Source organism: Protopterus annectens, chromosome 9.part0 (assembly GCF_019279795.1).
Source record: "Protopterus annectens isolate FY-2018-M chromosome 9.part0, PAN1.0, whole genome shotgun sequence".
Lineage (NCBI taxonomy): Eukaryota > Metazoa > Chordata > Ceratodontiformes > Protopteridae > Protopterus > Protopterus annectens.
Genome location: NC_056743.1, coordinates 1,068,068,651 through 1,068,082,135, shown reverse-complemented (window position 1 = coordinate 1,068,082,135; position 13,485 = coordinate 1,068,068,651). Strand labels below are relative to the sequence as shown.

General features: G+C 36.7%; 1 protein-coding gene across 5 annotated transcripts in view; it reads right to left on the bottom strand.

Annotated features, from left to right (window-relative positions):
• Positions 1-13,485, bottom strand: part of LOC122811806 (calcitonin gene-related peptide type 1 receptor-like) — a 1,193,346-nt gene that overhangs the window by 563,162 nt on the left and 616,699 nt on the right. For 4 of the 5 annotated variants that reach the window (XM_044083884.1, XM_044083886.1, XM_044083883.1 and 1 more), the window contains exon 8: positions 10,163-10,319. In XM_044083884.1, the coding sequence (XP_043939819.1) occupies positions 10,163-10,319 (157 nt within the window). The remainder of the gene's footprint in view (positions 1-10,162; positions 10,320-13,485) is intronic. The other variant, XM_044083888.1, reaches the window with a different exon arrangement.

Genomic DNA, 13,485 nt, shown 5'->3' with positions numbered 1-13,485 from the left:
ATGCCATTTATTTACTCAGTATTTTCTGCATGACTTTCTTTAAATGGCATTTGCAGATTTGTGCACGGCTAATTAAATATGAAATTTTACGTACACATGGATGCACCTTACCCCCTCAACACAACGACATTTGCACAGACATGTATATGTTTGAATGTTTGCACTTTGGGGATGGTTAGTTTCCTAGTGTGCATGCCTCTTAACAACTTAACTCAAGAAATCTGGACGAAGCCTGATACACTGGGGGAGTGGGTAGACAAAGGACCAAAAATAGGGACAAATTTTAAATATTTCTCTTACAAACTTAGAAAGTTTCTAGAATAACAGGATATGTGTTGGGATGCATTTTTTGAAGGATATAAAGTCTGAAACTCAAATCTATATCATTATTAGTGACTTCGGTCCTCGGTGATTTGCCTCAAAACACAACCTTTATGAGGAAAAGGCCAAACATATAAGGCAAAATCTGGTCATTTGTGAAAATCCAGACAGTTGAGAGGTATGCTAGTGTAACATTTTAAAGTTTGCAGCTTAATGCAAATAGGTTTTGGTTTACTTTATATGGCACTTTTTAATGCTGATTTCATGAATGAATTTTACATGTGCAATTATGCAATGAGTTGCACAAGTCCTTTTATGTGGTTCAAATGCAGGATTTAATTGCAAGGCTTTGTGGTTACAGAATTGCTAGAATAATTTTTATAATTTAACAAAGATTCTGATATATACAGGATATGTTTTTTGAGAACATTATATATTTGCAGGAATGAAAACATATATCTTAGTATTAAACAGTGAATGAAAATGTTTTATCTGTCTTGGAAAATGCAATAAAAATGTGCTATTTTTATTGAATATCCAAAAGAGCACTTAGGTAACATAAAAATAAACATTGTTTTAAAATGTATTTATTGCACATCCACTGAAGACAAAACTGAAAGTATTCTGGTCTCTTTATGAAATACGATTTGTACATACTAGATTTGCTGATTTAGAAAAATGAAATAATCAGACAACATGTATCCAAGCGTTTACGCATATGGAAATATCCACAAGGGATGGAGTTCAATTCACCATTTCATTTGGAGTTGTTAGAACTCTGATGGAACTGGCTTGGATTTAACTCGCTTGTTAATCAAAGATAATGAAAGGTGTATGACCAAGCTTATAGACAATATTTCCAAGCTTGTGGATGCCATTACTGTGGATCTCAATTTTCTGAGACACTGACGTGAATATAATAAAGTTTTTTCTACATTTGACAACAAATTAATACAGCTTTAAGGCCAGGAAAGAAAATAAATGGCCAGAGATGAATTGGACTGTAGAAATCAAACAATTTATCCAAATTCCCCCGGTCCCATAAATAAAACAACAACTCAGCAGTTGGTAAACGACAATAATGTTCAAGAAGCAACCAGGAATACGAATGGTCAAGAAGTCCCTTTAGAGAAAACACCATTGAGGCATTCGGAGAGACTGGCAAACAAGAGGACTATATACCAACAACAGGCAGAGCCAATTTGGACCTCTTCGAGAGGCAGGAGATGGAAGAAATACAACAATCAGAGAGTGCACGCCTGAGGTTATTTGATTTGAATTGCCAACTGGAACAAAGTGGTCTACACCCAGATACTGTTTTTATTGCATCATTCTTTGGCTTTAATATATACAAGTTCACAAATTTGACTATAGGCCCAGAGCATCACAAAGTTTTTTGAAGGGCTATAATTTTATACCGGCCAGTATAGCTACTGTAGAGGACACTTTGGTGGACTTGAAGATGTTCACCCGTAAGTTAAATTTTGGGCTTATTTTAAATGAAAACAAGAATTTAGATAAACAGGTTAATACATTGAAATGGAGAAATGTAGCAAACCCTCCTTTGCATCTGGTGTTAAATGTATTAGAGAAAGCTGTGAAAAGGACATTTGTGAATTATTGAATAACAAAAAAGACACAAGTATTATAATATGTCCCAGGAAGAGAAATGTATTTTAAATTATTTTATGAAGGATAAGAATATAAGACGCATGAGACCAGATAAAGGTGGGGGGATGGGTCATTATGTATGTCCATGAATACACCGGACATCTTTTAAAATTATTAAATGATGAAAAGGTATACACTGAAGTGTCAGTGAATGAAATCAACATTGCCTACCGGGCCATAAAAGTAGCTCTTGATTAACTTATTTTATTTGACCATATATCAGACGACTTGTATATATTTTTTGAGGGTTGAACATTCTGTGATTCCCAAAATTTTTGGGATTCTGAAAATATACTCTTGTCTATTCAGTCCACCATTGCGCCCTATAGTAGCTGCTAGACGTTCAGCCACTGAACCACTTGCAAAATTTCTGGATGCTAATTTGAAAGGTATTTTTGTTCCCTTAAAACATATTGTCAAGGATTCATGAGATTTACTTAATAAACTGAGAGACATTTACTTAGACCATTCTGTTTTTGTGACGTGTCATTCAAAGTCTCTTTACTGTAATCCAACAAGATATTGGTATTGAGTGGTTCGGATAAGTGGTGAGGAGATTCGGTGGCTTGGATGCCATTGAGACGAACATGGTCATAGAGTGCATGGATATGAAATTACATGATTTTCTGACTTTTAATGGCAAGTTTTTTAGTCAAATAGGTGTTACCATGGGGGCATCATGGTACCCATTGTTTGCCAACGCCATGCTGCTTTGGTCAAAATTAGAGTTTATATTTAAAAGCCCCTGTTTTATAAAATGTAACGGTTACTTTCGTTACCTGGATGATCTATTGATTATTTGGGAAGGCGGCAAAGAAATCATTAGTGAATTCTTAGAGGTTTTACAATCAAGCACTGCATTTTTGAAGTTTACATCTGTTGTTAATGAGAAGAAGAAAACAATTTTTTGGACATTGAGATTTCTGCCGTACCTTTAGGAGGAATTAAAACACAGGTATATCGAAAACCCACTTTTTGCAATGCCTTCCTGTCTGTCAAAAGAAAGGAGTGATCAAACGTCAATTTATTAGAGTTTTGAGGCTAGCAACTGATAATACTGTGTGCTTAAACCAATTCAAAATCTTGAATGCTATGTTTCTCAACAGGGGTTACCCATCTGGTTTACTTGAACAACTACAAAGTGAAGTCTAGGCCCATAGATGCAGCAGATATTTTCCACTTTTGACTTCAGGGCTTAGATATATGGTAGGAGACCTGTCAGAATTACATTCTACATTTTTCAATAAAGACAATATGGTTTTGCATTATTCTTTAGATGCTGGTGATATTCAAGCTGTTATTCAGAGGAACTGGCATTTAGTCCAATGTGATGATGGTATTAAAAGAAATGTTTCCCCTTTTCCTAAGTTTACTTTCAAGGATAAAAGAAACAAAGCCACTTTTAGAGAGGTCAGTGTTTGAGAAGAAAGGGCCACCAAGTAACTAGAAATTGCTGGTGGTGCAATCAGTGCCCATATATTTGCACTAGCCAGAGGGTATTTGGCAGACTAAATTGAATGATATTAGAAATGGGGACAAATTTTGTTGTGGCTTGTGATGCCCGTGCCCTGGCGCAGCAATCAAGGAGCCTCAGTCCTCTCCACTAACACCAGATATATGAGAATGCTGTCCAACCAGTTCTTCGTGTCCCTGCCCAAGTAGCTGACACACATACTTTGAGATAAGTTTATACAACCACACAGCACTCCTGGGGAAGGCTGGCACAAGTTCTCCAGCTGTTCTCCTTTTGCCCACACTATACGGTAGTAATTACTGCCACCACCCAGCTAATATTATCAGCTACCCAAAGGCCCTTAAAAGGGTGTCAAGTTATTATTGTGCAATATTATTATCCATTGGACACCCTTTTAAGGGCCTTTGAGTAGCTAATAATTATTAGTGGGTGGTGGCAGGGTACTACCATATAGTCTGGATAAAGGGGGCACAGTTGGAGAACCTGTGCCAGCCTTCCCCAGTTGTGCATGTGGTTGTATAAACTCTTCTCAATGTGTGTGTGTCAGCTACCTGGGCAGGGACACGAAGAAATGGATGTACACAGAGGGTGCTAGAGGTTTTAGCTTGCCCACTAGGCTGAGATCTGGACCCTGTAGCTGTGCCAGTGGGCAGTCTTATTGGAGACCTGGGGAGCAAGGGAGCGACCAGCCCCTGACTGACTGTGATCTGTGTGCTCTTAAGGGAAATTGCACTTTACTGTGTGTATTTGTTATCCTTTCCTCATATATGAGACGCCCTCTCTGGTGTTAGTGGTGAGGATTGAGGCTCCTTGATTGCTGGGCCAGGGCACAGGCATCACATGGCTCACAAAGAGCAGTATATCTCGCATTATGCAATACTTGTACAGCCTGGTTTACTATCATAAGTATGAAATGCAGTTGGCTGAAATGCTGTAATATCGACTTGGAAAATCGAAAATGGAGTGTACTGATGTGCAAAATGTCGAATCTGCATATTAATATGCAAATGCGACCTTACTTGACATTAGTAGAATGCAGTCCTACACTGCACCAGATGTAATGTGAGGATTTTGCAGGGGGACAATTCCCCCTGCACCTCCCATGGGGGGCTGTGCCCCCACACCCCCTGCAAAATATGTATTCCAACTCTGAGATCACACTACAGTGGGAAAGGGGTACATTTCCCGATCCCCACTGCACCACAATCTCTAGTTCAATGACCAACCTCATCTTTGCGAATGCACTGAACACTCACTGAAATGGAACTTGCACAAGGGAAGGATCAGCAACACGGGTCGGCCAAATGTCATTCGACAACCCATGGTCACTGAAACGTCCCTTGGCAATTGAAATGTAAACCGTGCAGCCTTCTGTATAGGCATATCTGTCAATTCTCTGAATAAGAGACTATACCAACATTTATATAGTATACATTGTAATGATAATAAAAGTGCCCTGGGTTCAGACAATTTAAATTTTTGGTACTGTCGCAGATTAAAACTGAAGTTTTCCCTGGTGATTGGACAAATTATTTACTACAGAGAGAAATGTATTGGCATATCCATTACGATACGCGAACTATCTTGGTTTGAATGAAAACATTTCTGTTACAAGCAAATTGAAAAGGGCAAATATGATTTAAATGTATTTTAGTAATGAGAATATATTTTTCTTGACCAAATGTATGAACAAATATTTATTTTTTGGATATGCCCTTCAATGCTAAATGGTTGTTTTATAACTCTTACTTTTCTGGTCCTTCATGCTTTGAGATGATGATTGGTCATATTCATTGGTGCGTTCCATCAGCTGTACTTTAGGGTATTTAAAGGAAATTTTGATCATTGAATGCGGTTCTGATGATGTCTTATCTAGGCGAAAGTGCTTAACCACAGATAACACATTTTAAATTTGTATATTAACGTGTTTAATGTGTTTTTATCTTTGTAGTAATTAAAAGTTTAATTTGTTCTGGTCTGGACGGCCCTGACGTGGTTCGTTATTCAGCTTAAAGGTTACTTATTTTACTCTTTGGATTTTAGTAGAAATTTCTAATTGTATTAAGTGTAGGACGTCTAATAAAGCTACATGAAAAGGTTATTCATTTTTAATCTTGTTATACCACAGATTAGCATTTAATAAATTGAATGATATAGTGACATAACACATTTTAAAACAGTATTTTTGCAAAGGGGAAGAAAGTATGAATTAATCAATTTATTCCTTAGATTTACAGATTAGTAGTAGGCTAACTGCCTGTGTGGGCCATTTTAAACTTACCCAATTAACCCATGTGAGAATCAAACCCTGCAGCTTGTGTCTGTAAGGTAAATATCTTAACCATTATGCCACTCTCCCTTTGGTAAAATAGGTTTAAGCCTAGCCAATTAGGCCCATGTCAGAATCAAACCATGCAATTTATGTTTATAAGGCAACTATATTAACCGTTATGTCAGCCTCGTAATCCAATAATCATAAAATGGATATCCTAGGTAAACTGGAACCCACAGTAGATGTAATTAATTAGGATTATAGTAAAGACAAGTTTGTTTCTGTAACAGGCACAACTATTTTTGATATGATTTCAAAGGGTAGACATGTAGAAGAGAGGACAATCATATCTGCAGAATTGTGTAAAAGGTAACTGTATTTGGAGTGTAGGAGGAGTTTCACTGAACATTGAGTGGAATGAAAACCAGAGTGAGGGTTAGTTAATCTGATATATGATATAGACAAAAGGCTAAAAAGTTGCTACTGTTCCAGATTGTAGCTAAAGTTAAGTTCTATATCAGACAAGTTAGCAGTGATTGAAAAAAAGAGGAGTACAATAGGAAGAAATTTCTATTTGTGTTATTTTTTAACCAGCATTATAATCCAAGAAAGTAAACCAGAGTAAGTTGTGTCTAAAATGTTTAAGACATTTTTTGTTAATAGTAAAACCAAGTAAAATATTCAGATTTTATATAAAGTCAAAAAATGCAGGGTTTGATTCCTGGTAAATTAGTAACTGCAAATCTGACACATAAGGAAACAGATGTTTTGTAGTAGATTTAAGTACAGGTATTTTACTTTAAGGTTGCTGTGTCAGGTAACTAAAGATGATGTTTCAAGTGTTTTCTATATTTTGTAAATGGAAATTATGACTGCCCACGTGTTTCTAAAGGTTAGCCAAACATTCCACTTATGCTGTGCTAATGATGTCATAAGAAGGCTGAAACATGCATGCCCACAGCTAGTGGGGTTTGGATTTATTGGCCTGAATTTGTCCATAAATAGACTTAAAAAGAAAACGTCATGGACATTCAGAATTGCCATATAGTTGAAACACCTGATGTTCTAAATGGGTCATTTGCATATATCCGATGTTGCCTCTGATACAAGAGGTTTAAGGAATCACACAGAGGAAAGTCTAGCCTTGCTAGATTTTTATTTTGTTTTTTACTGATTGGATTTTCTGTTTGACCTTTTTACTCACTGTTTTAGTTTTTTTTTATAATGTTTTATATGAACAGACTACTGTTAGACACACTGAACATAAAAGCATGAGATCTGAGTTCTGAAATAATGAGGCTTCTAGAAACGTAACTATCTGACCCGTCAATTAGATGATGGAAAAAAAAAGAGATCATTGCACAGTGTTATTAGCTAATAGAGTGTGAGTTGTGATTGGGTAAAATACTTCAATAGTACCACCTAAGTTGAGGAACTACTAATTTTGCACTTTATGTGTATAAATTAGCAATTGTAGTCTGATATTTTAGATTTGTTTTATTATTATTATTTTTTTTTTGTGATGCTTAGTAAGCTGTTATCTCAAGTGGACTGTAATGCAAGTATAACTTTTCTTCTCAAACTTGTCAAGGAAGTCAAATTCCTCATCAGAAGGGAATATCCATGATGTTGGCTCTTAAGTGTTTTGCAATACAACAGAAGTGAAGAAAGAATACATGTTACTGCTCTTTTCATGGAGAGTATGAAAGTCAGAAGTAGCCCTGAAATGATGATCTTATGTTTTCTGGAACAGAAAACTGGAATAAGAATGTTTCCAGGCTACAAAAGCAGCGCAACACACGCTACTGTTTCGAAAAGAGGAGTAGCTCAAGAAACAACTTTTTTTTTTTGCAAAGATAAGAAATCAATCACCAGATGATTGCTCAAATACATTCTTCATAATGCTGAGAAAACCTCTCTGAATGTTTTCCAAATGAATTGCTAATGTAGAAGAGAAGTTAGCATCGCAATTAGATTCTGACGTTAAGACCTATTTGTATTTCTAATGTGTAGTTTGGTGGGTAACTCTGTCAGAGTGGAGAAATACATCTGTAGAACTGAAGAAATATATTTATTTCAAGAATAACTGCCTGTGAAGTTTAGTGGACCATGAGATGCTACAGTTCAAAAAGGCCATATATTAAAGCATGTGCACATTATTATTCTTAGTTCCCTGAAATAAACTGGAAGACACAACTGGAAGTATAAGTAGTGAAATGCAGACTACAGTTTTGAAACACAGAAAACCTGACCTTGTCTGATCTGACCTTCGTCTGCAATAAAAAAGTCAAAAATTCTTACCAGAATTTTATGCTGGTGATAATTCAAGTGTTTTACAAAAAAATCCATTTAACAATGAAAAACAGTGATAAATGGGAAAAAAATTCAGCCAGTAAAAACATGCAACTATGAAAGCAGTAGCAAAAGCTATAAGGATTGTCATCTCGCAATTTTGGAATATACAATTACTCCACTGCAGTGGACGCTAGCTTTCATTAGCCCAAATGTTAACAAGCAACATTTTTCCTAATTTGTCTGCATTATTGCTGCCTAAAAGTCAGTTCAAAGTAAATAAAATGATGGAAAAATCAGCAGGACAAAAATAGTGGTATGATAAAAACTGCAAAAGACTGTCGGATTTGCAAACTGGAGATTGAATACAATTACAAAGTTATGGAGCAGTCTACAGTCTAAAGCAGTTGGAAAAACAGTACATCAGTATAAATTAAATTTGCAGATATTTGAACAAGAAAAATATGCCAAAGTCCAGACAAAGAAGAGCAGCACAAACTGTCAAAACCAGTAGTGCAGCAAGAAAATAGACTTCAGAAACTTTGACAGTCAAGACTTGTAGGGAAAAGTTCCTCAAGCTGTGTCTCAGAAACTTTAGTGATGCAAAAGCTGCCCCTAGGTTAGGATATACTGCTCTAAATGCTAATGAACTAGCTATAGGAAGCCATAAGCCATATGTTACACTTTATTTTAGATTGCTCTGTCTGGTTAAAGACACCATGGTAGCTAGCCATATTCATAGTGTTTCTGTGTAGCTTACTCACCATCCAAATGTTACAGGATTCAGAAAAGACTCAAAATTAAGGCAAAACAATTTCTTGTTAGTGCCTTGCATGAAACATGAGACTGGAGCTTGTAGGGGTACTGACAAAAGTCAAGAGTTTAAGAAGTAGAAGATAATGTAGGTGTGGAGATACACCAGACTGGCATTTACCAGCATAACTGGCATTGGCTGGGAAACTTGCTACTGCGGGGCTGCTGAAGGAGTCAGTGCAGGGGTTGTGGGGAGGGAGTTTCAGCTAAGCTATTAGTAGCCGACAGTTCCAAAGTGTTCTCGTAGACATGGCTGTCAATCTGTTGCATGGTGCTTCCACAGGTGAGCCTGAGCAGAAGCATAACTAGTTTGCCACACAGTGGAATTGATTTTAGCTAGGAGGCACGAATTTTGATAATCACTCTGAGGGAAAAAAAACACAGGCTGGCTGGAGTTAGACCCAACCCCTACAACTGATGAACTTGTTCCTGAACCTTTGACTGACACAAAATGGTGAAGTATGGGGGGGGGGGGGGTTCTTATCTTTATCGGTAATATATTCACAAAATCTGAAGCCAGGGAATAATTTTCTACAGTTTATCTCTAGAGAAAGGTGACCAGAAGGATGCAGACTTAAAGTTCAAACTCTAACCTGAACAGGAAGCAAATAACATGAATACACAGTCCACAGACAGCTCATTAAATATTTTGGATATTTCTGGACTGATGTCACTCCAAATATTCTGTTGAGTAATGTTCATTTCCATGACTTTTCTCAAGCTTATTTCCATAATGATCTTGATAGCTAAGAAGATCATGTGAGAGACAGCACTGGTGATGCTACTATATAAGCAGTCACTGCAGCTGGGGGTATCATGTGACTATAAATGGTAGAGGACACACAACTAGTGAAAGGCCTGCTTTAGTATTTTTTAACAAGACGAGCAGTTTTTGGCCTTGGGATCCATGCTGTTTCTCACAACTTTTAACACTGAGAGTGGACATTTTGCTGTAGCGATTGCAAGAAGATCTAAACAGTCAGTCAGAGCAGTGGGTAATGAGTGGGGTCTGCGTTGACAAGCATACCTTTTAACCCAGGTGCAAGTGATACCTGCATATGCAAAATTAAACCTTGTTTCTGTGAACATGGATTTTGAAAATTCTGATACATGGACGGAGACTAGAAGACATAAACCAGGTTATTCAGTACATGCTTCAGAACATTTCTTGAAGTAAGATCAATACAGCTAATTTTACTTTGATATGTGTTTTTTTTTTTACATTTGTTAATGCAGATAGACTCATGAATGCCTTAATGACCCCTGTAGGGAGTACCTGCAAAGTAAATGAAAAGGATTATAATGCTAAGATTACTTACACCAGCCTAATAAGTAATACCAGCGTAGCTGCTGCTTCTCGATAAAAACTGCTACGATGATAAGGGTATGCAGATATATTCCTTCACACAGCATCCAGAAACAGTTGCAGCCCATGAGATAAACTTGAAGGAAAAAAAGCACCTTACAGCCAGCCTGCTGGAGGAACATAGTACAGTCACACAACACCCTTATTCAAAAAGTGCAACAAAGATTACAAAATAACCTTGATGTTATCTATAATCAGTCATGAACTAATAAAGAAACAGTTTTAACACAGATTGCAAACAAAATTTGATGCTTAAATAAAGTAAGCATTTACATTTCACTGTTTTCTGCTATCTCTTAAACTCTTTAGTACAAGAAATCTGGACAAAGCCTAAAGTAATGGGAGGACAAAGACCCTAAAATAGGGACACATTTTAAACATTGTTCTTATAAACTTAACAGTTTATAGAATAACATAATTGATGTTAGCATCTATTTTCTGATAGATATGTAATCTGAAACTCAAATCTGCATCATTTTGTGACTTCAATCCTAAAACATTTGCCAGAAAACCACAAACTTTATGAGGATCAGATCAAATATGCAGCATAAATTTGGACATTCCATGAAAATATGGACAGTTGAAAGATACATTTGAGGGTACAATACAGAGGACTGTGATTAGGTCACCCGTCATAACCACGTGTTTGAGACATGGATGCCAATAAATTCATTTCAAGAGAGAAGCTTGAGAGGTGAATCTTGGCATCCATGTCGAGAGAACATAATTAAGAGTTATGATCAGAGACCCAATCATAATTTTTTCTAGTGCATGGACCTTTATCTGCTCCGTGTACTACTAGTTACAGAAGAAAAAAAAGAGCTAAGTGTTTTACCATCTTCCAAAGCCAGAAGGCACTTAGTGAGCACTGTCAGAAAGACAGTGCAACATGGTCTCTTATGTTTACACTTATCTTGCCATTCCTGTCAAACATCCAGATTTTATTTCATTTCACTGTTCTTCAGTAGGCCCAGTGATTTCTGTTTTAGTTTTCCTTTTACTGGTAATTTATTAATCACTAATCTCCATAAAAAATATTGACAATCTACTTGTTTATTTCACCATGCTTTTCATGCTTTTATAACTTTAACTTTTTCATTCGCTGGCTCAACCCAAGGATTAACATAATATTGTATCAAATTTTGTACCACACTTTTCTCATATTTTCTGTTTCATCATTTTTTCCATAAAGGATTTTTTGATAACATCTCAGTTCTTTATTTAAACATACTTTTCCTCTTTCGAATTTTTTAACATACCCCAGTGTTGCTCATATTTGTACTTTAGTAAATTTCCTAGTACTCATTTTTATCATTTATTCAAAGCAAAACTTTATATAAATTTAGAGAAAAAGCATAAATAATTGGGTTTATTAATCCTTAACCTCCATCTTCCTTATCCATAAAAGACTCATCTCTTTACTGGATTCAGTCTCGAACCTTATATAAAAGAAAAAAAAATACTTGCACTATTTCTTTTTCATAGATTATTGGTAACATATAGACACTACCTAAATATGCAGTCTTTCCCAGTATAAATAAATTAATCAAATAAGCATTTTCATTAAACAATAGCTTGTTCTATGTTTTTTTTTAAAAAAAGCTCCTTTATTTCATTTATTATCTTGCTCCATTTTTCCTTACATTTTTCCACACAAATCTTATTCATAACCAGAAATTTATTTCATCAAAAATATACTCCTATCTTTACTATATTACCCAGTCCTTCACTTTTTCTTTGTTTAAAGTCATGCCTATTGTATTCAAACATTGATGTGCATAACATGTAACATCTTTCATCCATATTTTGTTTCTCATAATCAATATAATATCTGCATAAGTAAATATAACTGGACTTTTTATCCTTTTATTTGTAATATAAGTAGCACCTTTCATATGCAAATTTACATCTCTAATACATTCATAATTAATATAAATAATGTACATTTTATAGTCTTCCATAATTTTCCCAAAAGATCATGTTGTACTATATCAAATGTTTTATTTCAATCAACCATGATCTCCTCAGACATGTTTATACCATCATCCATAATTTCCCTTACTATCAATAATAATTCTTGACATCCTTTTCTCTTTAAACTATATATACTATTTCCATATGTTTCATTTTACTTTTCAATGTTAATTTGTCTATCTCGCCTTCATTCTTGCTGGATGGGGTTTGGAGCCGATCCTCGGCTCCGACTCGGCCTTCTACTAAAGCTCGAGAGCTATTTACTGGCTCGAGGCCTCCCCATATCCCACAATGCTAGGCGTCAGATACCCAGATCTTGTTTGCCGCTTCAGCTACGAGGTTGCGTTTTTTACTGGCTCAGGTCGTATTAATCCTTTTTTATTTTTTTTAGCTAAAATTTAACTGTTATTTTCTTAGACTTAGATTGTCTTAACTTTTAGTGTAGTTGTACTGTGTATCCCCTAGTTTGTCCCACTTAGGAAACTCATTTTCTGTTAGAGAGTTTCCCCCCTTCCCCCCCTTGTTCCTTCTCTATTAATGGCTAACCCCCCTTGTTGTAACTATAGGTGTAGTGTTTAGCCTTATAATTTTTATTTAGATTGTTGTAGTTATTTTTATTAAGTTTGGGTGTTTGTGATATTTTTTCTACTCACTACTGTTACCTTATCTAGTGCGGGCGTGTGACTGTGTCTGTGTGTCTGGTTTAAGCACTAGTGTAACATTTTTTCTCTCTTTGGTATCCCCGGGCCAGTATGTCCAAAGATACCAAAGTTTCAGGCTTCAAGAAGTGTGACTCGTGCTGTCAGAAGATGTCTCTGACAGATGGTCACACTTCTTGCGTGTATTGCTTGGGTTCCCTACATCTGCAGGACTCCTGTTCGGTCTGTCATGCCTTCAGCCCGATAGTCCTGCAGGAGCGTAGGAACAAACGTATCTTGAGAGGCCTACTCAAGCCAGAGGGATCCCTGGCGAAGCCTCAGTCGGGGAAATCCTCAAAGCCCGCCAAGCCGTCGGCTCCCAGTTCGGAGCCGTCGCCAGGTGGAGCATCTGCCCCTTCGTCGGCTCCGGCTGGGGCCGACACCTCTAGACCTCTATCAGCTCCGACTTTAATGTTGAAACCGTCATTAGGCCGGAAACGTTTGAGGTCCCCTTCCCTAGAATCGGTTCGCTTGGCTCCGAGGTCACCAAACGAGCCATATGTCCCATTCCTCTCGGTCTCCAGGTTACCCAACCATGACTTAGAGAGGGTGGTCAGTAGACTACTTAAATCGCAGGCCCTGGCCAAGATGTTAACCGACTGTG